At 37.8% G+C, this 25,993-nt stretch overlaps 1 protein-coding gene across 14 annotated transcripts in view; it reads left to right on the forward strand.

The window, feature by feature from the left end:
• The window catches only part of LOC106054487 (cGMP-dependent protein kinase 1-like), a 275,978-nt gene that overhangs the window by 102,625 nt on the left and 147,360 nt on the right, over positions 1 to 25,993 (forward strand). For all 14 annotated transcript variants that reach the window (XM_056020546.1, XM_056020547.1, XM_056020548.1 and 11 more), the window contains exon 3: positions 20,085 to 21,188. In XM_056020546.1, coding sequence (XP_055876521.1) covers positions 20,464 to 21,188 — 725 coding nt within the window. In that variant the 5' untranslated portion in view covers positions 20,085 to 20,463. The remainder of the gene's footprint in view (positions 1 to 20,084; positions 21,189 to 25,993) is intronic.

The following is a 25,993-nucleotide window of genomic DNA, read 5'->3' on the forward strand; positions in this document are numbered from 1 at the left end:
TCTATTAAATGTTACCTGTAATGTTTTTTTGCAATTAACATTTACATATCAATATATTAACATATGTAGATAAAATAAACTATAACCTAAAAGGCGTATTACCTACTTTGTTTATCAAATCTTAAACGTTTATATGCGCGAGATCCATGGACAATAAATACTCTTCAATCATAGCAAAACTGTAAGAATTTAAAAATAGAAAATGGGATTCCCGAACTCAATTTCTAACGCTGTTCCTATTCTTAAATTAGAAGCAAGTTAACTATAATTTGTCTATATTTAGTTTAATGTTGAAGAATTTTAAAATTTGTTTTGTTTCAGAGCACCTTTAGTTTCTTCTTTCCGCCTTTATGCCCAGCGCCCCCTTACTGCCCCATTTTGTGCCCAGCGCCCCCCTACCGCCCCTTTGGCTCTCAGCGCCCCCCAAAATCTCGAAAACGCCCCCTAGGGGGCGATATCGCCCCCGTTGAAGACCACTGATTTAGAGGCAGTAAAACTTAATTCAGCGGCATTTATTTTATTGGGTGACTGTCACAGAATCTTCAATCTTGTGTTCAGGCTGACGCTTATAGTTTACATAGGCTGCTCATCAACAGTACCCAGTAAATATTGAACACAAGTCAAAGTCGTATAGACAGTCTAGATACACTTACAACGTGACTTCCTGTTTCGTAAGACTGCACGAGCACAACGCCAAGGTTGTTGGCCGAAATGATCTAAATGTAATGGTGCACAAGACCTTTTTGACTCAGTTGTATTATTGTGTCATTGACCTATAGGAAACTTGTTGAGGCTGAGAACAGAGGGTTACAATGAGAGACAGAGAGGCGAATAAAGAACGAGAGAAAGAGAAAGAGAAAGTAAGAAGAGGGGAAGACAGGAGGGGAAGAAAGCGTCAAACAGAAAGAGAAAGAAAAATATAGGAAAATAATGAGAGAGAGAGAGAAAATGAAACAGAAAGAGAGAGAATTAGATAGAATTAGAGAGAAAGAAAGAAAAAGAGAGAAAAAGAGCGAGAGAAATAATGAGAGAACGAGAAAGAATAAGAGAGAAAAAACGAGAGAGAGAGAGAAAGAGAGAGATAGGGTGAGAGAGAGAAAGAGTAAGAGAGAGAGAGAGAAAGAAAGAGATAGGGTGAGAGAGAGAAAGAGTGAGAGAGAGAGTGAGAGAGAAAAAGAGTGAGAGAGAAATAGAGAGGGAAATAGCGAGGGAGAGAATGAGAGAGAAAAAGAGAGAGACAATTTGCTAATTTGCGAAGGCAGGGACTATACAGTCAATAAAACAATATCTTCTTAAACTCAGCTACTACACTACACTGTATAGATAGAAAATAAAAAAAAAACAAACAAGATAAAAATCGAATACTTGAAAAGAAACAACATTTCAACAGCAGTTTCAAAACAACAACACATTTCTGCACGTCACGAGTCGAAAGGTTACAACTTCTCCGTTGACTCTCTCACTAAGTCTATCGACACGTAATCTGGTCCACAAGAGCTCTGCAAGAAAATGTCACGTGCTTTCAATTACAGGAGAGAAACAACATGGCGGACAAAGTGAAGGAAAACCACAACATAGGATAGTGTTCTGGGAACCCATTTGTTACATGTCCAAAACGTGTCCTTCTGGGGCCACTAGACAGGATCAATGCTATCAGTTTAGGATGCGCTACCCACAGACAAATACAAGATGGGGCGGGGAGTGTACAATCCTACATTATGTTTTCTGCCTTGTTTGTCATACACTGTTTTCTCACAGCATTACGAGGCTTCGAAGACCCCACTATGACATACATCGGATGCAAAAGTCAAAGTTGTCTGATGGTAATCAGTTTGTATTCCCACTTCGTCGCTGCGCCCTTATTCAAGACATAATCTGTGATCCCTGCAGACACAACCAATGAGGTCGGACTTGTTATCTAACATTTCATTGGTCACACCGGCAAAGTTCAGAAAAAAAGTTTAGTCAAATGAGCAAGTTATGAACTATGGGAGTACGTCCTGAAGAGTTCTCTTAGTGCTTCCATTATCTCGCGAGACAGAAGGAGCCACTAAGCCACTGTTGATAATAGTAACCATTTGAAGGCATTGAGGATTTTCATGAGTTATCTACTCTTTGTGTACATTGCGACTTGTAAGATCCGGCCTACAGTCTTCAAGTAATAAACTACAATAACATAGCAAAAGGAGGAAAATCGATTTGGTGAAATTTGGGAGTGGGCGATACAGGAAAGAGGAACATTGGAATAGATTTGAAATAGACTAACTAAACAATGTCAAGAATGTTATATTCAAAGATTACAGATGCCAACTAAATAATTAAAAAATCTTTATGCTACAAGTGTTAGGCGCTTCCACGCTGTCTTATGCTGATAAGTCAATCGGAGGTAACTTTCAAATAGCGAACTCAAGTAACACAGGGCGAAAGGCCAAACAAGATAAAGTCAGTCGATGCTGATGAACATCCAACAAGCGGTTTACTAATAACGATAGGAACCGTCGACTGTCGTTAAGCTAAATCTCTACATTGTCTCCCTTAGTACAAGTGTTCACTGTATTGTCTGCCATTCAGCCAGTCTTTAAAAATTGTTTAATAAGCAATCAATGTTTTATATCAGCAACGATGAAATGTCCCTAAAAGTGTAGGTACAAGAGATGACCGTTTTGTGCAAGATGTTTATTCAATGAAAATATTGAAACATGACATCACCGAAGTCATACTGATGGTAAATGTCATGTCAATGAAATGTCAACTAGATGTCAACTGGATGTCAACTGGATGTCTTAGGAAAAAGGAAAAAAGAAAGTAGAAAAGCGGGCGTTAACGAGACTTTGAGGAGTGGGGTTTGAAGTTGTGGACTTTAGAATCCATGAAAACAACCTTGTATGACCTTGACATTAGCTGTCAAAATAAATAATGAACAAGAGAAGGGTTCTATCATGACGCGGTGGCTAAGTGGTTAAGCGCTTGGCTTCCAAACCTGAGGTACTGGGTTACAATCTCTGTGAAGACTGGGTTTTTGAATTTCTGGATTTTTAGGGCACCTAGGTACCTGACTAAGTTGGGAGAAGTAAAGGTGGTCGTTGTGCTGGCCACATGACACCTTGCTCGTTGACCGTAGGTCACAGAAACAGATGAGCATTAATATTATCTGCCCTATAGATCGCAAGGTCTGAAAGGGGAACTTGACTTACGCTTTCTTACTATAATCAAGACAAGTGTTTAATCATGATTCTTCAAAAGAGAGACTTTGTGTTAGCATGACGCTATACATTAAGAGAGCATGATAAGAGAACACGTTAAGAGAGCATGTTAAGAGAACATGATAAGAGAGCATGTTGCTATAACGTTGTAAATAAGAGAAGTGTTTCAGCACGAAACTAAACATGTTGCTAAACATTAGAGAGGAGTGTGTTGCTAGTGACGTTATTGAACAAAGAAGTGTTGTTGATAAGTCATTTGTCTGCACAATAATCAAACTTCTCATCTTGATCACATTCCTCTTATCAACAGTATCAACTTTCTCTTCACATTAGTGATATAGAATCTGTTACTGTGCACACAACTTATACGGTAACTTATACCAAGCAATACTAGGATGGCATCAAACTAAACCTAGAGCAGATGTGCTACGCGAAGAGTTCTACAATAGTGAGGTTTTACTGCGATCGTTGTCGATAACAATTGTTGTCTACAGTGTCTGTTGAATTTTTTCAAGTGTCAATGCTTGTTTAAAAACAAGTGTTTTTTTAAGGGTCAGTGCTTCTAAATGTTAATATCTTTGTCTCCGATTAGTGATAATTAGTCAATATTAATGCAGAAAATACAAACCGTAAAGAGATCTACAATTTATATTACTTATATGCTTTTGACATCATAATTGATAAATGCAACACTAGATACATATGTTCCAAAGATTAATTTATATGTATAGACATATATCCCTAGCCATTAAAACAAAGTAAGCAAATCAATATTAAATAAATATAACATTTAGAACAATATTTTTAAAAGCCTGACATAATGCAAGGGCCACAATTTTAGACCTCTTGTTGATATAAAATATGTCTAGGTCAGAGCTGGGCAACCAGAGAATATGAATGAACCAAGTGTGCATGTACTTTAGATCGATGTTAATCTCTTTCGATGACGCACCACAATATCCATGAAACTCTATTCCGAGCACTGGACTTTGAAAATAAGGCTAGATGGTTGACCACAACTAAAATAAGGCTAGATGGTTGACCACAAATAAAATAAGGCTAGATGGTTGACCACAAATGCCATGTATTCCTAACGTCGCCTCTGCCTTGAAAACGTGCAATTGAAACTGATTGACGTACGAGGGAATTAAGACTTAATAGACGGATTATGTAATGGTCCGTTGTATTAAGATAGGAGTTACAAACTCTAAACTTTGCAACCTTAAAAAAGTTTGCAGTCTAAACAATAAAAATGTGCAGCCTAACTTTTAAAAAAATCCCAATAAAGTTTATTTACGATGCAGCTAAATTTTGTGTCGCTATTTATTTTCAAATCTCTGTGAACAATTGAACTGGTCAATGTAAGGTACTGCAATTAGAATGACGTCATTAGACTCGTACGCTGGTTCCTCAATTCGGTAAAACATTATCCGAAGGTGTTCATACTTTCTCTTATATTATAATTTCCATGTTCTGTTTGCTAACAACATTTTGTTCTAATTTCACGCTGGACGAACATATTAACAAAATAAAACCTGTCCTATGTAACCGTGGGGCAAAGAAACAGATGCCCTTGACATTATTTGTATTATAGACCGCATGGGGGTAGCCAGGATTCCCCCCCCCCCCGCGCGAAAATTTTTTTATATGTATTTATGTGTGTGTGTACATGATCTTTATTACATTCTGACCCTTCATTCTTTCGGAAGACGTTTATTGTGCCCTAGAATAGGTTCTTCCATGAGTTAGTGGAAAAATTGTAGATTTCCCGCCATTACTAGCAATGGGGTCTGGGGAAGCGCCTAGCGCGGGGCGAAGCCCCGCCACTAAGCACTATTTCTGATATTGAAAGCCAACAAAATGCATATTCTGAGGCATCTACAGTGCATTTTCTTGCTATTAAAAAGTTCTATTTCAAAAACCTAATGTGTTATTCTTACTGACTTAGATCCTCCCTCGCCGTTCGGCGCATTTGCCGTCAAGCTGTTTCCATAAAAATCTGTCACTGATAATGTCTCTTCCCACCTGCCATGAGGACCTCCATAAATGAGTGGCGTCAAGTTGTACTAGGATATCATTGCAACTCTTATTATGCGTAATTCATTTTGTCGGAGAACATGTCCCGCAAACCTCATGCGTCGCTCTCTCACAATCTTACTAAGGGTTCGACTCCCAGTTCGGCATAGGATTTCCTTGATTTAGACCCGATCTCTATAACTGACTCCTAAAATCTGTCTTAGCCATCTTTGTTGAGCCACATTTAGTGTTTTTCAATTTCTGCAGATGACTATTCACTGAACTTTATTAATAGAGCCAAGCCACTGGTAGAAATGTGTAATCTCTCTTGAATACGCTCTAGGAATTAGGTGACTGTAGTTTGCTTTAGATTTTATATCGAAAAGAGAAGTTTTATCGTCAAAATCATCTGTTGGGGGTTTTCCACCTCAAAATGCTCTGTAGGGGGATCTTAAACTCAAAACCATCTGGAGGGGTTTTAAACTTTAAAAAAAAAGCCATCTGTAGAAAAGGGGTTTAAACTCAAAACCCCCGATTGGATTAGCTACGCTCAAATAATTTTTGTGTGTAATTTTCCTTTTTTTTATATTGAAGAGGTATTTTTAGCATCAAACCCATCTGAATGGGGGTTTAAACTCAAAACCCATTTGGCTACGCTCATAGATTTTAGAGTGAGTAATTTGCTTTTATTTATATTAAACAGGTACTTTTTAGCTTCAAACTCCACTGGAGGGGAGTTTAAACTCTAAACCCCTTTGACTACACTCATAACATTTTGAATGTATAATTTGCTTTGTTTTTATTATTAAAGAGGTATTTTTTACCTTGAAACCCCGCTGAAGTGGGATTTAAACTCAAAACTGAATCAAAACCCATTTAGCTACGCTCATAACATTTTGAGTGCGTAATTAGCTTTTTTTTATGTTGAAGAGGGGGTTTATCGTAAATTTTAGAGGGGGTTTTAAAATCAAAATCTTCCTTAACTGTGCTCTTGGAATTAGGGGATTTTCGTTTGCATTTTTTTGTTTTGTTTTATAGAAGAGGGGGAGTTAACTGCAAAAACCCCAGGTAGGGGGTTTAAAACTCAAAACCCCTGGTAGGGGGTTTTAAACTCAAACCCCCTGGTAGGGGTTTTTAAACTCGAACCCCTCTGGTAGGGGTTTTAAACTCGAACCCCCCCTGGTAGGGGTTTTTAACCTCGAACCCCCCTGGTAGGGGGTTTTAAACTCAAAACCCCCGGTAGGGGGTTTTAAACTCAAAACCCCCTTGGTTGTGCTGGGGCAAGTGATGGATTAGTATTAAAATCTCACCTAAAATAAACAAAATCAAAGCAAAAAATCAGTCACTAAATTCCGATGAAGGGGGGGATTTCATTTCGGGGGGGGGGGAGGGTTTGAACCCCCCACCCACCCCCCCCTGGCTACGCCCATGAATTAGACCGCATGGCCTGCTGATTTGACTATCTAAAATGTAATGTGCAACTCTTATTAGTATGAAGTATATATTCTCAATACTAGGTTCTATTGATGATTATTTATTCCCTTTCATCATTGTAATTAAAGTTCATATTATATGTAGATCTAGTGGCATTAAGCCTTTTCGTGTGGTTCCATGTAAAAAATATAAGAAGAAATAAATAATTAAAGCTTAACTATTTCTAATTTAACTATTAGCTATTCGAAATTTAAATTTAGCTAATGGGAGGTAATAGCAAAAATAAATATTGAGCTTTGAGATATTTTTGTTATTATTTGGGTTGTCTCCCTTAACTAACCAACCATTACCCCCCCCCCCCCCCTTTTTTTTTTTTTTTGTGGAAAATGTGTAGATATTTTTTGTACTTAAGTGACAATTGTTATGTATTAGCTAATTTCCTCGGAATTATAATGAAATTAATTAACTGTGAAACAAGAAAGGTGAAACCACTAGTTAAATAAACAAGAAATAATGTAGACAAATAGCGATCAAACATATAATTTCCTAGTTGAAAGATAAATGCTGTAGGTTGTGGCTGATAATGTAGATTTGCGATGGGTGTTTGGAAAGAATGGTTCGGTTCAACGATAGAGACGTTCTGTACATCTACTTCGTCTGTCTGCTCACACAATGGAGCACATCCTTTGTAGCAGTCAGAGGGGCAATAGGTCTGTACAAGTCGTGAGGGTGTTGTACAAGTTGTGATGGTGTAGAAGGAGAGAGGGTGTTGTACAAGTTGTGATGGTGTAGAAAGAGAGAGGGTGTTGTACAAGTTGTGATGGTGTTGTACAAGTTGTGATGGTGTTGTACAAGTTGTGATGGTGTTGTACAAGTTGTGATGGTGTTGTACAAGTTGTGATGGTGTTGTACAAGTTGTGAGGGTGTTGTACAAGTTGTGATGGTGTTGTACAAGTTGTGATGGTGTTGTACAAGTTGTGATGGTGTAGAAGGAGAGAGGGTGTTGTACAAGTTGTGATGGTGTAGAAGGAGAGAGGGTGTTGTACAAGTTGTGATGGTGTTGTACAAGTTGTAATGGTGTTGTACAAGTTGTGATGGTGTTGTACAAGTTGTGATGGTGTTGTACAAGTTGTGATGGTGTTGTACAAGTTGTGATGGTGTTATACAAGTTGTGATGGTGTTATACAAGTTGTGATGGTGTAGAAGGAGAGAGGGTGTTGTTCAAGTTATGATGGTGTTGTACAAGTTGTGATGGTGTTATACAAGTTGTGATGGTGTTGTACAAGTTATGATGGTGTTGTACAAGTTGTGATGGTGTTGTACAAGTTGTAATGGTGTTATACAAGTTGTGATGGTGTTATACAAGTTGTGATGGTGTAGAAGGAGAGAGGGTGTTGTACAAGTTATGATGGTGTTGTACAAGTAGTGATGGTGTTGTACAAGTTATGATGGTGTTGTACAAGTTATGATGGTGTTGTACAAGTTATGATGGTGTTATACAAGTTATGATGGTGTTGTACAAGTTGTGATGGTGTTGTACAAGTTATGATGGTGTTGTACAAGTTGTGATGGTGTTGTACAAGTTGTAATGGTGTTGTACAAGTTGTGATGGTGTTGTACAAGTTATGATGGTGTTGAACAAGTTGTGATGGTGTTGAACAAGTTGTGATGGTGTTGTACAAGTTATGATGGTGTTGTACAAGTTATGATGGTGTTGTACAAGTTGTGATGGTGTTGTACAAGTTGTGATGGTGTTATACAAGTTATGATGGTGTTGTACAAGTTGTGATGGTGTTGTACAAGTTATGATGGTGTTGTACAAGTTATGATGGTGTTGTAAAAGTTATGATGGTGTTGTACAAGTTATGATGGTGTTGTACAAGTTATGATGGTGTTGTACAAGTTATGATGGTGTTGTACAAGTTATGATGGTGTTGTACAAGTTATGATGGTGTTGTACAAGTTGTGATGGTGTTGTACAAGTTATGATGGTGTTGTACAAGTTATGATGGTGTTGTACAAGTTGTGATGGTGTTGTACAAGTTGTGATGGTGTTATACAAGTTATGATGGTGTTGTACAAGTTGTGATGGTGTTGTACAAGTTATGATGGTGTTGTAAAAGTTATGATGGTGTTGTACAAGTTATGATGGTGTTGTACAAGTTATGATGGTGTCATACAAGTTATGATGGTGTTGTACAAGTTGTGATGGTGTAGAAGGAGAGAGGGTGTTGTACAAGTTGTGATGGTGTTGTACAAGTTGTGATGGTGTTATACAAGTCTTGATGGTGTTATACAAGTTGTGATGGTGTGGAAGGAGAGAGGGTGTTGTACAAGTTATGATGGTGTTGTACAAGTTGTGATGGTGTTATACAAGTTGTGATGGTGTTGTACAAGTTGTGATGGTGTTATACAAGTTGTGATGGTGTTGTACAAGTTGTGATGGTGTTATACAAGTTGTGATGGTGTTGTACAAGTTGTGATGGTGTTGTACAAGTTATGATGGTGTTGTACAAGTTATGATGGTGTTGTACAAGTTATGATGGTGTTGTACAAGTTATGATGGTGTTGTACAAGTTATGATGGTGTTGTACAAGTTGTGATGGTGTAGAAGGAGAGAGGGTGTTGTACAAGTTGTGATGGTGTTGTACAAGTTGTGATGGTGTTATACAAGTTGTGATGGTGTTATACAAGTTGTGATGGTGTAGAAGGAGAGAGGGTGTTGTACAAGTTATAATGGTGTTGTACAAGTTGTGATGGTGTTATACAAGTTGTGATGGTGTTGTACAAGTTATGATGGTGTTATACAAGTTGTGATTGTGTTGTACAAGTTGTGATGGTGTTATACAAGTTGTGATGGTATTGTACAAGTTGTGATTGTGTTGTACAAGTTGTGATGGTGTAGAAGGAGAGAGGGTGTTGTACAAGTTGTGATGGTGCTATACAAGTTGTGATGGTGTTATACAAGTTATGATGGTGCTATACAAGTTGTGATGGTGTTATACAAGTTATGATGGTGCTATACAAGTTGTGATGGTGTAGAAGGAGAGATGGTGTTGTACAAGTTATGATGGTGTTGTACAAGTTGTGATGGTGTAGAAGGAGAGAGGGTGTTGTACAAGTTGTGATGGTGCTATACAAGTTGTGATGGTGTTATACAAGTTGTGATGGTGTAGAAGGAGAGAGGGTGTTGTACAAGTTGTGATGGTGTTGTACAAGTTGTGATGGTGTTGTACAAGTTATGATGGTGTTGTACAAGTTATGATGGTGTTGTACAAGTTATGATGGTGTTGTACAAGTAGTGATGGTGTTGTACAAGTTATGATGGTGTTGTACAAGTTATGATGGTGTTATAAAAGTTATGATGGTGTTATAAAAGTTATGATGGTGTTGTACAAGTTGTGATGGTGTTGTACAAGTTATGATGGTGTTGTACAAGTTGTGATGGTGTTTTACAAGTTGTGATGGTGTTGTACAAGTTGTGATGGTGTTGTACAAGTTATGATGGTGTTGAACAAGTTGTGATGGTGTTGAACAAGTTGTGATGGTGTTGTACAAGTTATGATGGTGTTGTACAAGTTATGATGGTGTTGTACAAGTTATGATGGTGTTGTACAAGTTATGATGGTGTTGTACAAGTTATGATGGTGTTGTACAAGTTATGATGGTGTTGTACAAGTAGTGATGGTGTTGTACAAGTTATGATGGTGTTGTACAAGTTATGATGGTGTTGTACAAGTTATGATGGTGTTATAAAAGTTATGATGGTGTTGTACAAGTTGTGATGGTGTTGTACAAGTTATGATGGTGTTGTACAAGTTGTGATGGTGTTTTACAAGTTGTGATGGTGTTGTACAAGTTGTGATGGTGTTGTACAAGTTATGATGGTGTTGTACAAGTTATGATGGTGTTGTACAAGTTATGATGGTGTTGTACAAGTTATGATGGTGTTGTACAAGTTGTGATGGTGTTGTACAAGTTGTGATGGTGTTGTACAAGTTGTGATGGTGTTATACAAGTTATGATGGTGTTGTACAAGTTATGATGGTGTTGTACAAGTTATGATGGTGTTGTACAAGTTATGATGGTGTTGTACAAGTTGTGATGGTGTTGTACAAGTTGTGATGGTGTTATACAAGTTATGATGGTGTTGTACAAGTTGTGATGGTGTTGTACAAGTTATGATGGTGTTGTACAAGTTATGATGGTGTTGTACAAGTTATGATGGTGTTGTACAAGTTATGATGGTGTTGTACAAGTTGTGATGGTGTTGTACAAGTTGTGATGGTGTAGAAGGAGAGAGGGTGTTGTACAAGTTGTGATGGTGTTGTACAAGTTGTGATGGTGTTATACAAGTTTTGATGGTGTTGTACAAGTTGTGATGGTGTAGAAGGAGAGAGGGTGTTGTACAAGTTATGATGGTGTTGTACAAGTTGTGATGGTGTTATACAAGTTGTGATGGTGTTGTACAAGTTATGATGGTGTTATACAAGTTGTGATGGTGTTGTACAAGTTGTGATGGTGTTATACAAGTTGTGATGGTGTTGTACAAGTTGTGATTGTGTTGTACAAGTTGTGATGGTGTAGAAGGAGAGAGGGTGTTGTACAAGTTGTGATGGTGCTATACAAGTTGTGATGGTGTTATACAAGTTATGATGGTGCTATACAAGTTGTGCTGGTGTTATATAAGTTATGATGGTGCTATACAAGTTGTGATGGTGTAGAAGGAGAGATGGTGTTGTACAAGTTATGATGGTGTTGTACAAGTTGTGATGGTGTAGAAGGAGAGAGGGTGTTGTACAAGTTGTGATGGTGCTATACAAGTTGTGATGGTGTTATACAAGTTGTGATGGTGTAGAAGGAGAGAGGGTGTTGTACAAGTTGTGATGGTGTTGTACAAGTTGTGATGGTGTTGTACAAGTTATGATGGTGCTATACAAGTTGTGACGGTGTTGTACAAGTTGTGATGGTGTAGAAGGAGAGAGGGTGTTGTACAAGTTATGATGGTGTTATACAAGTTGTGATGGTGTTGTACAAGTTGTGATGGTGTTGTACAAGTTTTGATGGTGTTGTACAAGTTGTGATGGTGCTATACAAGTTGTGATGGTGTTGTACAAGTTGTGATGGTGCTATACAAGTTGTGATGGTGTAGAAGGAGAGAGGGTGTTGTACAAGTTGTGATGGTGTTGTACAAGATGTGATGGTGTAGAAGGAGAGAGGGTGTTGTAGAAGTTATGATGGTGTTGTACAAGTTGTGATGGTGTTGTACAAAATGTGATGGTGTAGAAGTCATGAGTGTGTTGTACAAGTTGTGATGGTGTAGAAGTCTTGAGGGTGTTGTACAAGTTGAGATGGTGTTGTACAAGTTGTTATGGTGTAGAAGTTTTGATGTTGTAAAAGTTGTGATGGGTTTGTAGAGTTTGTGATGTATGTTGTAGAATTTGTGATGATGTTTCAGAAGAGATGCTGCTCTATATAAAAATCAATAAAAAAAAAATTGTGTTGCTGACAAGTTGAAGGAAAAAGAAAAAAATAGTTGGTGGATCAAATTAATGTGAACACATGCAGACAGAAGTGCAAGGTCAAATGTGTGCGTCTTATCAGATTGCACTTCTAATAATTAGACAATCTTTATTGTGAGCTGAGGATACCACTAGATTTTTACGTAACAAATAAATAATGCTTCGAAATAATATGCACAAGCAAGATGATTATATGGCCAGATGCTGGCTTATTATGTCATTTTGGAATGACTGGTTAAACTTTTGTCTTTTTTGTTGTTTTGTGTTTGTTTTTAATTTAACGTTTGGTTCGAGTGTGTTTGCGTGTGTTCAAATTTAAAGAAACCACTCTCAGACTATACATCACAAAGAGTCAACATCAAACAGCTCTCAACAAAAATAAAAGGTAAAAAAAACAACACTTGAACCTAGAACATTGACTCGTCTGGAGACTGCAAGTTAGCTCTAGCTTCCAACTCGCAGTCACTCAGCATTTAACTTCGTTGAACTCTGACAAACAAATTAGATAAATAAAAAGGTTCCTACTTAGGCGCCTGTTGTTATTTCTGAGGACATTTTAACATGTCGACATTACTTGTTGATACGAATCATGACTTCATGTTTTTCTTAATGTCACTTGGTTGAACCGGAAGCGTAGTTTTCATTGGTAGCTCTAGATCTCGACAGAATGATTAGAAAAGTTTGTTTGGACTGATAGACTGATAACTTTTACTTCTAAGCTTAAACCAGAGTCTGATTTTTTTAGTGTATTTTAGTGGAGAAATTACACAATTTGTGAAAAAAAAACAACAACAAAAAAATGTCATCAATATAAGATATATTATACCTTCTTATATCGAGTATCCCCTAATGTGTAATGCAATTATAATCAGTAATAAATATGAAATACAGTGAGGCGACGTAATTGATTTATTTTTCTAGATTTTTCTAGTATCTTATCTTATCTTATAAATACAGACGTTACTTCAAAAAGAAGATGATTACGTCCCAAGCGTTATGCATCTATTATAAATAACTTTAGGCCTATGCATCAATTAAGGCCTATGCTTAAAGTGCTTAAAACACACGAAGTGAAGAGTACTAGGCCTGCTTCATCTTCAGTAGTAGCCTACTCCTTCCCTTTCTTTTTGTTCAGAGCTTTGCAAAACTAAGTCTAGTTCGGTTACAAAATGAAATCACATTGAGAGCTATTAAAAAAATTACTTTAAAGGAAAAAGTCTTTTGAAAATATTTTTTTTCGAAGACATTTTTTTTTCCGAAGCGACCCTTACGCCCTCCCCGAAATCTAAATCAGCTTTTCTCAACCTGAGGGGCACCTTTTTGCTGACGGGCCTTGAATGTATCTTTTTTTTCTGTTGGAAAAATCAGTTGTATTTGCTATGTAATTACGGCCCTTTAAATTCATGCTTGAATATTTACCAAGTAATACATTATTCAAACGGTTCTTAAAAATCATTTCAATGTTTAAACAAGAAGAAAAGTACCCTTTTAGACCTTGTGATCTATAGGGCAGATGATGTAAAACTCATCTGTTTCTGTGGCCTACAGTTAACGAGGGTGTCATGTGGCCAGCACAACGACCAAGTGTCTTTACTTTTCAACACCTAATGCCAGGTACCCATTAGAGATGGATGGACTCAGAGGCGCCCTAAAGATCCTGATAGTAAAAGTCCCAGTCTTCACCATGATCCGAACCCAGGTCCCCTGTTTGGAAGCGCTATACCGGTCAGCCACGGTGCCTCCATTTCGATATGTATCCAACAAATTAATTCTACCCTTTTTGGTCGCACTATAACGGTCGAATTATCGCAGAGTGTCGAGCCATCGTTGAGTTGAGATTTTCAGACCAAAACAGACTTTCTTCAAGAGGTCACGCTTAACATGAAGAACATCCGACGATAAATACACCAAGTAAGAAAGAAATATGTACACCATATGTATCACGTACACTTCAGCATTAGCCAGTACCTCCTCCTGACTTTGTCTCCCTCAATTGGACCTGCCCCTTTTTTACTTTCATTTAAGCTTCATCAAATATTAGACCACATTTCCAAGAAGTCTCCATAACTTCATATGCATCAAATATTAGACCACATTTCCAACAAGTCTTCATAACTTCATATGCATCAAATATTAGACCACATTTCCAACAAGTCTTCATAACTTCATATGCATCAAATATTAGACCACATTTCCAACAAGTCTCCATAACTTCATATGCATCAAATATTAGACCACATTTCCAATAAGTCTCCATAACTTCATATGCATCAAATATTAGACCACATTTCCAAGTCTCCTAAACTTCATATGCATCAAATATTAGACCACATTTCCAACAAGTTTCCATAACTTCATATGCATCAAATATTAGACCACATTTCCAAGTCTCCCTAACTTCATATGCATAAAATATTAGACCACATTTCCAACAAGTCTTCATAACTTCATATGCATCAAATATTAGACCACATTTCCAACAGGACGCCATAACATCATATGCATCAAATATTAGACCACATTTCCAACAAGTCTCCATAACTTCATATGCATCAAATATTAGACCACATTTCCAAGTCTCCATAACTTCATATGCATCAAATATTAGACCACATTTCCAACAAGTCTCCATAACTTCATATGCATCAAATATTAGACCACATTTCCAACAAGTCTTCATAACTTCATATGCATCAAATATTAGACCACATTTCCAACAGGTCTCCATAACTACATATGCATCAAATATTAGACCACATTTCCAACAAGTCTTCATAACTTCATATGCATCAAATATTAGACCACATTTCCAACAGGTCTCCGTAACTTCATATGCATCAAATATTAGACCACATTTCCAACAAGACTTCATAACTTCATATGCATCCAATATTAGACCACATTTCCAACAAGGCATCATAACTTCACATACATCAAATGTTAGACCACATTTCCCGCAGGTCTTTATGACTTCATATTTATAAAATATTAGACCACATTTCCCACAAGTCTTCATGACTTCATAAGATCATGAACTACTAAATTATCTAAACAATCTACTACCCTCACAGTAATGTAGACTTTACCAAGCATTGATCAATACTCTAATCAGTCTGACTAACAAGACTTCCCAGTTATGAGTAAGACTAGCAGAAATGTCTTACAGTCCGTTAGGTTCCCAGCCAGCCTCCCAACCGGGAAAGGAAGTTCCTATCACACAGGAACGCGACGTGTCCAGAGTGAGGGACAATCAATAGGACATATTGTTCATTTCTGTGCTCTGTTGTTGTGGTCTAAAGCGTAGGCACAGGGCCGAGAGAGGTGAAAGAAATACCAGATCTAGAAACAAACATTTTGACATTTATTTAGCTCTACAGAGATACGAAACTTTTTGAGTGTGTTAGCTCTACAGAGATCGTTGGAAACAAAAACAAACAAAATTCCAGATCATTAGGTAGAAATTCATCTTCCAGTAAGAGATGGAGGGTTTAAAAAAAAATCACCGTATCTTAGACTTGTACATTATTGATTAGCCAACCCAAAGAGTTTCCGGTCAATAAATGTGTGTAGGAAAAAAAGCAATAGAAAAAAAAGAACACTTTTAAAAACAAAGGTTATCTATTTGAAAGAACCGCTTATTACTGCCATTTATCTAAAAATTACAAGGTTTATCTCCCTTTCTGATATATTAAAAATAATAATTAGTACTAAATGATTAACCGATTGGTTAATTTTTTTTTATTGATTCGTGTATTATTATCGACTATCAATAGTTATGCAAAATTTCCTGTTGATCCGAGAATGGGAATTAGAAGAAAACGAGTCAAAACCTAATACGTGGACTAAATCCATATATATATTTATTTCAAAATCAAATAAAATAGATAATCACCAACAATTAAGTAACTAATTATTAAGTTTTTTTAAAAATGTATTCATTTCTTATCAGGTTGAATGAATCTGTCTGCCTGTCTGTGTGTCTGCTACTATATGTGTCCACGTTATTTCTCCCAGACTCTCAGATCAAGTGGGAACGTGACACACAAAATAGGAATCAATAAAAAACATGGACTACTTAATTAATTATTGGTAATTTATTAGTTTCTTTAGTATCGAAAAAGGGAAAAAATGCTACTTATTGAGAGATGTGGATGTGTATTTGGAGTTATTTCCCTTAGTATGTTTTGCACACGTTTTCTCTCCCACTTGCCATTCTCGGTTAAAAGTGAAAAATGTTTCAAAATGATTCATAATCAATGAAAATACAGGAATCAATAATATAACAAAGAACAATTCACTAATTATTGGTAATTAATTAATTTGTTTTATATAGAAAAGGGAGCTTACTCCTACAGTATTGAGACATATGGAAGTGATTTTGCGGTTCTTCAATCTAGAAAAGCTTTTATTTATTTTAGTACTCTTTTATCCTGCTCATTCTAGCGTACAGATCAACTTGGTTTGCTCGAACCAAAATAAGACAACGGAACAGTAAATGGACTGTCCATTTAGAAAACTATTACATACTAAAGACTAATATATAAGTCTTGGACTTTGGATACAAGCAGAGCAATCTATATGTGTATAAAAATATATTATTGAAAGTTGGGCGTATGTATGTATGTACGTCCCGCGTAGATATCTAAAGTCTTTGACCCACCTTGATAAAACTTGGCATAAATGTTCCTTAGATCATGGCGGAGACCGTACTGTATGTTTATAATGGCCCTCCCACAATCGAGGGTCCTAAAAATAAATTAAAAAAAAAACCCCACTAAATTTAGCTCTATTAAAATATTAAAGACGAAACTTTTTAACAAATGGGGTAAACCTTTTTGTCGATGTTTTATATTTGATATGAATAAGTCGGCTAAATAGCTAAATCTGTTTCTATACTACATTAAATTTCGAGGTTAATTTATAAAAAAAAATGTGAAAGGAACATTAGCTAAGCTTGACAGTAATACGAAAACTATGGCCCGCATGCCCGGGTCATATCCGGCTAGTGTATATATATATATATATATATATATATATATATATATATATATATATATATATATATATATATATAACTCATGGGCGTAGCCAGGATTTTTTTCGAGGGGGGGGGCTTGGTGGAAGTATTCACCCCCCGCCCACCTCTCACGAGAAAAAAAAATAGATATGTATGTATGTATGTGTGTGTACATTATTAATCTTTATTACATTCTGACCCTTCATTCTTTCGGAAGACGTTTATTGGCGCCAAATTGTACTAGTATGTCATCGTAACTCTTATTATGTGTAATTCATTTTGTCGGAGAGCATGTCCCGCAAAACTCATGCAACGCTCTTTTACAACCTTACTAAGGGGGGTCGACTCCCAGTTTGGCATATGATTTCCTTGATTAAGACCCGATCTCTATAGCTGACTCCTAAAATCTGTCTTAGCCATCTTTGTTGAGCCACATTTAGTGTTTTTCAATTTCTGCAGATGACTATTCACTGCACTTTATTAATAGAGCCAAGCCACTGGTAGAAATGTGTAATCTCTCTTGAATACGCTCTAGGAATTAGGTGACTGTAGTTTGCTTTAGATTTTATATCGAAAAAAGGAATTTTTATCGTCAAAATCATCTGTTAGGGTGGGGGGGGGGGGGGGTTAAACTAAAAAATCTCTGGAGTTGTTTTTTTAAAATTCAAAACCCCATTCAGCTACGGTCATAGAATTTGTTGACTGTAGTTTGCTTTAGAATAATATTGAAGAAAGAGGTTTTCAAGCTCAAAACTCTCTGTATGGAGATTTTAAACTCAAAACCATCTGGATGGGTTTTAAACTTTTAACATCTGGATGAAGGGGGTTTAAACTCAAATCCCCCATTGGCTTGGCTAGGCTCAAAGAATTTTAGTGTGTAATTTGCTTTTTTTTTATATTGAAGAGGTATTTTTTTAGCGTCAAACCCATCTGAAGGGGAGGGTTTTAAACTCAAATCACCTTGGCTGTGTTGGGGCAAGTGATGGTTTAGTATTAAATATCACCTAAAATAAACAAAATCAAAGCAAAAAATCAGACACTAAATTCCGACTCAGGGAGGAATTATTTCATTTCGGACTGGGGAGGTTTGAACCCTAAACCCCCCCCCCCCCGGCTACGCCCATGATATAACTCCATTTTCCTTCGATCTTTCAGCCAAAAGCGCCAACTACAGGCCTAAGCTCCTTCCCCACAGTTCTGTCCTACATTGTTGCTACATTCTCATCGTGGCCAAATGAAGCGATTTCTTCCAGGGTAGGACCATTGGTAAGGTTCTAAGTACAAACCCTTTTTTTTGTGTTTTGTTTATGCCAAGTCCTCTGGCCAATACACTCCCTCCCTCCACCCCCATTCCCATCACATAAAATAAGCGCGCGGTCGCCATTGTGATGATGCTTGACCATGCGTAATTAACTGAACGATGGTCACCTAATGGTAGAATATTGCATGGATGGTTCCACCATCGGACTTGATGTGACACTAATTATCTGCTGGTCATTCTCTTGGAAGACTCCAGGGGGCCATCTTCTGGCTAACTATGAAATAATGGACAACAGGGAGCCAGGGAAACGGAACACAAAAACGTTGTCCATTCTGATAGAGAGGATAAAAATAGATCGTTCATTTGTTTGTGTTTGCTGCTGTAGTGTTCGTTATTGAAATCAAACAGTTTATTAAACCGTTGGACATTATTGAAACAAGCGGACAGTTTGCGTAAGTCATTGCTCATAACAGTAGAGTGTTTATTAATTAAATGAATGAATGTCATTGAAATACCCAACTAGGTAGGCAAACAGAGCACAACAGGAACTTTGTCTGCATTATGTCGCTCTGACTTGATACAGTAGAAACACTCTCCGCACAATAAGTGGAATACAATTACGGAACATGTCAACACAAGCAAAGTTTGTAAGAGTTAGACTAGACCTCGGAACATGTCAACACAAGCCAAGTTTGTAAGAGTTAGACTAGACCTCGGAACATGTCAACACAAGCCAAGTTTGTAAGAGTTAGACTAGACCTCCGAACATGTCAACACAAGCCAAGTTTGTAAGAGTTAGACTAGACCTCGGAACATGTCAACACAAGCCAAGTTTGTAAGAGTTAGACCAGACCTCCGAACATGTCAACACAAGCCAAGTTTGTAAGAGTTAGACTAGACCTCGGAACATGTCAACACAAGCCAAGTTTGTAAGAGTTCGACTAGACTGACTAGACCTCCGAACATGTCAACACAAGCAAAGTTTGTAAGAGTTCGACTAGACTGACTAGACCTCCGAACATGTCAACACAAGCCAAGTCTGTAAGAGTTAGACCAGACCTCCCTTGAACGAACCTCTTGATGGTGTGGGTTGAGTACACTGACACGAAGAGTACAGACGTACAGGTTCAATAGACCAGTGCTGGTGTGTTGTAGACTTGGTCACTGAGGGCAAAATAATCTTGTTAGATCAAGCGTGGATTGACTCTCTCGCCTTCTCTTTCTCTTTCATTCTCTCTCTCTTACATTCTCTCTCTCTCTTGCTTTCTCTCTTACCTTTTTTTTCTCTATTCTCACCTTCTCTCTCCCATTCTCTCTCTCTCATTTCTCTCTCTTTCTCTCACTTCTCTCTCATTCTCTCTCTTATTCTGACTTTCTCTTTCTCTCTAACCTTCTCTCTCTCTTATTTTCTCTCTCATCTTATCTCACTCTCTCACCTTCTCTCTCTCTTTCTCACCTTCTCTCTCTTTCTCTCTCTCTCTCTCTCTCTCTTGTATTTATATATCCATTTTTCCATCTGTTTCAGAATCATTTCCTTTCATTAGAATTGCGCTGTGCTTACATTGCTTAATTTTTAACGAAAATCATTCATCAAGCATTGCAATGATTGCATCTTTTTTTTTCTTTCACAGCTATCAAGGTGTAAGAGAGAGACTACAGAATGAGAACCTTCCTCAGGCCGTCACTCAAACTTTTGAATCGTAACTGTTTGAAACGCAACTGTGTAGTACATTAGTTGATCACTGTGTTGTAACCCAACAAGCTGAAGAAGTACATGTAGGTCTGTGTGCTTGAGTCATTGAACTTAGAGACAGTGATTAGAGTTGGACTTGCTGATGGGAAGTGTTACTTGGTAACGGTTTGGTCACGTGCCCTTTCGTTGTTAGGGCTTTGCTTATAGGGAGTGCTCGCGCGCGACTCGCGCGTCCAATCAAGGCGCGCGAAGTGTCCTTGACGTCACCACGCAGTCAAAAGGGGGGAGAGATTTTACCTATATATAAGAAAAAGAAAATGCCGCCACCAGGCAAAAGTTCGGGAAACTTGACCGGTTCAAAAGCGTACGGGACTGGAGCGAGCACTGGAGCAACTGGTGGGGATAGCCAGAACACATCGTATGGAAACAGGGGCGTCGCTGGCGTCAGGGTAACCGGCGCCGTCAGCGGCGGGGTGGTGAATGCGGACAGCTACTACCACGATCACCATTTCTACCAGCACCACCAGGGTGAAGCCGCCCCCGTAGCGCAGGCCCCCAAAGGACCGTTACCTTCTACGACGTCAACGGCGAGCAGTGGTAGCCCCCAAGCCCAGTACAGCCCGAGGTCGAACAAGATGGGCAACGGGGCCAGCTCCAACGCCCATTTCACCGTGGACGGGGAGTCCATGGATGTGCATAAGGTGAAGGCGCTGGTCCCCGAGCTCCGCCACGAGATCAAGCGTCGGGACAAGATCATCGAGCAATATGACAACCAGCTGCGTCAGAAAGAGGACCTCCTGAAGGAGAAAGAGAACGAGATCGCCAGGCTGAAAGAGGAGGTCCACAAACTCAAGTCTGTGCTGCAGCTGAAGGTGGACACGCTCAAGTCCCAGGAGAGTAAGCCGGACCTACTGTCCACCATCGACGAAAATCAGATCGAGCCCTCGAAAGGGCCCGCCAAAAAGCAGGGCGTCTCAGGAGAGAGCCCCTCCTCAAAAACTTTAGGATATGTTGACCTGACTCATCACGATAAGGATTTCAAGTGAGTATCTCAGTGTTGTGTGATTCGTGGCTTTAAGTATCTGTTACGTGTACACTCTTACGTGTACATAGGCTTGTAGTAACATGCGTACAATGATAGCACGTGATTACATAACTGTGAACACAGTCGTAGATAACAAGTGTTGCGTCAGGGACATATCTATCTATCTATCTATCTATCTTTCTATCTATCTATCTATCTATCTATCTATCTATCTATCTATCTATATTGTTAGAATTATTTCTCCTAATCAGGCCTTCTGTAATCACTGTTCAACAAAACACATCTAGCTCAAGAACTTGACAACAAAAGTTTCAAAATAATGTGATACTTTAATGAGTACATAGATAAATAACAGCCAATACTGTCTGTGTGTCTTTGTATCTATCTATCTATCATCTATCTATCTATCTATCTATCTATCTATCTATCTATCTATCTATCTATCTATCTATCTATCTATCTATTTGTGTTGTGTTTTTATAGCGGATTTGAATCTATGACGGATAACTCTAAGTAGTTTACCTTCTGGTGTATACGGTATACAAAAGAAAGGAAGTAATGATAAACTATGTCGTTGAAAAGGTCTATAATACTTCCTAGCCATGACGAATGAAATTTCTAAACCTTTCAGTTTAAAGCACTAAAAAAGAGGCAAGTTCGCTCTCTGAAGCAACTAAAACGTTTTGAACAAACAAATGGGCAACCAACTAGCGGAACTAAAATGCAATCTAGATAGAACTGATCAGAGCAAATGTTTCTCTTGCGATATGCAGTGGCCAACAATGACCTTTCAACTAGCAACCTACGCTTTGCTAATGTTATCTAATTATTTCCCCATATTTCTCCACGTTGCTTCTTCTTTTTTTCTCTGATACTGTATGTTATTGCTTGAAGAATGTAAATTAGAAAACAAAGTCCTTACTATGAGTAATATCTATGGTGTTAGTGGCTTTGGTAGTCACGTGACAAAGCTCTCGTCTACACATTGGACATCGTCGTGTCGGGGTTTTAAAGATATTGACATTCATTTAGTACACTAATAACTACTTTCAAAAGAGTGCTGCATTTTACAACACTTTAACTTCACCGTTCTACTGTCCTGTTCCTATGTCCTGTTCCTATGACCTATTTCACTGCCGTGTATCTAAATTCTGATTCTCTGTCTCACTGTCCTGTTCTATATAAATAGGCAGTTCACAAATTATTGTTAGCGGTTCTACCAATGTCAGGAAGTATCTCGTAGTACTAACGAATATAAAGCGTGCAAGTTATGTGGAGGTCACGATTTGATCCCCAGTTCCGAAAAAAAATTTTTTTTTTCTTTCTGAATGACTTATATATTATAAGTAACCTATTTTATAATGAAACTGATATGTTTAAAATAAAATATACATATAAATTCAAATTTTTACAAATCTATTGAAGCGCAGGAAGAAAGCCAAATGTTTCCACTAAATGTACAAGTGTGAAGCTCTTAGTTTCGATGAGAAAATAGACCATCTTTAAACTGCAAGGAAGTTTTTCTAAATCGCTTTAGTATAGCCCATCTTTCATGCTTGTATCATGCGCAGTGCACTCTGGTCCAATTTCTTTGGAGGACATGGAGGGGGGTGGGGTATCTGAGAGAAGGTTTCCGTGCTGCCTTTAGGCGCTCAGTAAACACAACTCAGTTCAAGTTTAACACACCCCTCCAGTAAATCAATGAAATTTCTACTACTAGCTAACGGCCCCAAAATTTAAAAATAAATAAATAAATAAAATAAATAACTTGAGAAAAACTGGGACAGAAAGTTCTTCTCTCCACCATCAGGTGCTGATATCACGCTATTCGTTCAATGAAGCCTGGTCCACAGGAGTCACTGTAATGATACACAAATTTAGTTCTACAAATACAATTACATGGCACGCTGGGATAGCGAGGTAGACCAAAAGGGGAGGGGAGTAAACAAGAAATGTAGGCTAGACTTCTTTCAAAACCTGTCATGAATTTACTACACTCAACAAAAGCAATAGCTTAGAGCCCCAATTGTTTGGGGGCCCCAAAAATGGTTCTAGGGATATTTTCAAACATTATAAAGAGAAAGTTAATGGAACAATTGCGTTATGTTGATAACTAGGGAGGGGGCATATCTCAAAGAGCCAAGGGCCTTATGAAGTCTAAATCAGGCCCTGTTCAAAACTCGTGAAGACCAACAGAAGAAGTAGATTGCTATAAGATGGGAGTCATCAGGAATGCTACTGAGATTTGTTTTATGTTGTACGGGATTAAGAACTAGTTTTACAATTTGGCGGCTTTATGTGGTCGTCTGCTTTATAAAATCTCGGAAGTCTCGTCAGAAGTTTTTGCGATGCGATTTTGTGTTGAATTTTCATTTCTTGGTATTCTTCATTATTATGGATGTTTAGAGTGGAATAGTGGGGATGTCTCAATGGCCCAACAAGGCCAATGATCGAGTGAAATAAAAATTATATCGGCCCCACACTAAGGGAACAAGATAGCCAATTGAAAGACGCTGTCAGACGGTTTGAAGTCAGTAGTAACATGAACCAAATAAAAGTTGGCGTTACGCATCGCTGGATTGTGTATAAGTGTGTTTGTATGCAGTGGGCGTAGCCGGGTGCAGCTTACTTTCATTTTTACATGAGCTCTGGTCCAGCATTCTTTATTGGAACAATTAGATCTGGGCATTGAAAAAGTCATCGAATGAGATCCTCTTCCTATCATTAATACATGACTAAATACGCCTCTGTGGGTGTGTATACATGACTAAATACGCCTCTGTGGGTGTGTATACATGACTAAATACGCCTCTGTGGGTGTGTATACATGACTAAATACGCCTCTGTGGGTGTGTATACATGACTAAATACGCCTCTGTGGGTGTGTATACATGACTAAATACGCCTCTGTGGGTGTGTATACATGACTAAAGACGCCCCTGTGGGTGTGTATACATGACTAAATACGCCTCTGTGGGTGTGTATACATGACTAAATACGCCTCTGTGGGTGTGTATACATGACTAAAGACGCCCCTGTGGGTGTGTATACATGACTAAATACGCCACTGTGGGTGTGTATACATGACTAAAGACGCCCCTGTGGGTGTGTATACATGACTAAATACGCCACTGTGGGTGTGTATACATGACTAAATACGCCACTGTGAGTGTGTATACATGACTAAATACGCCACTGTGGGTGTATATACATGACTAAATACGCCACTGTGGGTGTGTATACATGACAAAATACGAAACTGTGAGTGTGTATACATGATGTTTGTAAAATGTTTGTTTTGTTTGTTTGGATGGCTGCGTGGTCGTGCGGTTTGCGCGCTGGATTGTCGTTCGGATTTATCGACGGTCGAGGGTTCAAACCCTGCCCGCTCCCATCCCCCGTCGTCCTGCTGGAGGTTTGGACTAGGAAGTAAACTATCTTCAACTCTTAAGGAACATCCGAAACATGTAAAACATTTTACAAAACATTTTACGAACAAAGCAGAATGTTTGGCGTTTGTATGTATGTATGTATGTATGTATGTCCCCGTGTAGAAATAAAAACCGCTTGACCAATCTTGATAAAATTTGGAAGAAATGTTCCTTGGATACCAACTTAGACCGTAGTGTATGTATTGTAGCCCTAAAACAAACTTAAGACCCTCAAAAAAAAAAAAGACTTACTCTATTACAGCTATAGTATTTTATGGATCTAGGCCATGTTTACCATGTTGACATGAGAAAAGAGAAAAAATTTGGATCTAGATCTAATTTTAAGAACTAAACTTTGCACTTATAGTGGGTTTTTTTTTGACACATGAAATACAATATAGTTTATTAATTTCATTATTTAATAAAATTAACCTTCAAATTTGTGTTTCAAAAGCATTTTTACATAAATTCGTTATTTATATCTGCGAATTTAGATATCCCGATGCACATTCTTTCATTAGACATTACCAAATGGTTACACATTAACTTATCTCTCTACTGAGTCTATTCCTAGATCTAAAACTTTTATTGAACTCCAAGATGATAAAACTTCTTTTCGCAAAGACAGTTTTATGGTTTAACACATAAACATACTAATTCTAGTCCATTCATTTCATATTTTAATCAAATTAACATTCAAATTTGTTTTTCTAAAGCATTTTTAGTACATTCGTTCGCTGTTCGCTAAAGCTGCGTAGCCGTGTTGAGATAGGCCTATATTCATTCATGAAAAAGGTCACACATGCGAAGAGCAGAGCCTTCACGCAGCACAGAATGAACTCTATAAAAGCCAATTTTTAACTCTAGATTAGTGTAGATTTAGATCTATGTCTACCTCAAGATCTACTTTATACTTTAACACATGAACATACAAAATTAAGTCTATTCATTAAAAATTTTAATCAAATATATGTAGGCCTACAAGCAAATGTTTTAATTTGAAAAAAAGGGATTTAAGTAGATTAGCTATTTTGATTTGATGGCTTCATTCATACTATTTTTACATTTACACATTCGCTTTTTTAATACATTATTATTTCGTTTAAATGTTTAAAAAACACTCTCAGTGACTATATAGACAGTAATACGCAAATAAAGACCCGCGGGTCGCGGGTAAAATATGTCTAGTATATATATATATATATGAATATATGTATGTATTTCTCTACCTATTTATATATGAACAAAATATATGTGGCTCTGTTTCTCCCTGTGTTTTTCTCTCTCTCCCTCTAAATACATATGTATATATATGGGTAACATTAACACAGATAGCTCCTTCATCACCTCTCTTTCCCCAACTGGTCCAGA

Source organism: Biomphalaria glabrata, chromosome 2 (genome assembly GCF_947242115.1).
Source record: "Biomphalaria glabrata chromosome 2, xgBioGlab47.1, whole genome shotgun sequence".
NCBI classification, from domain to species: Eukaryota; Metazoa; Mollusca; class Gastropoda; family Planorbidae; genus Biomphalaria; species Biomphalaria glabrata.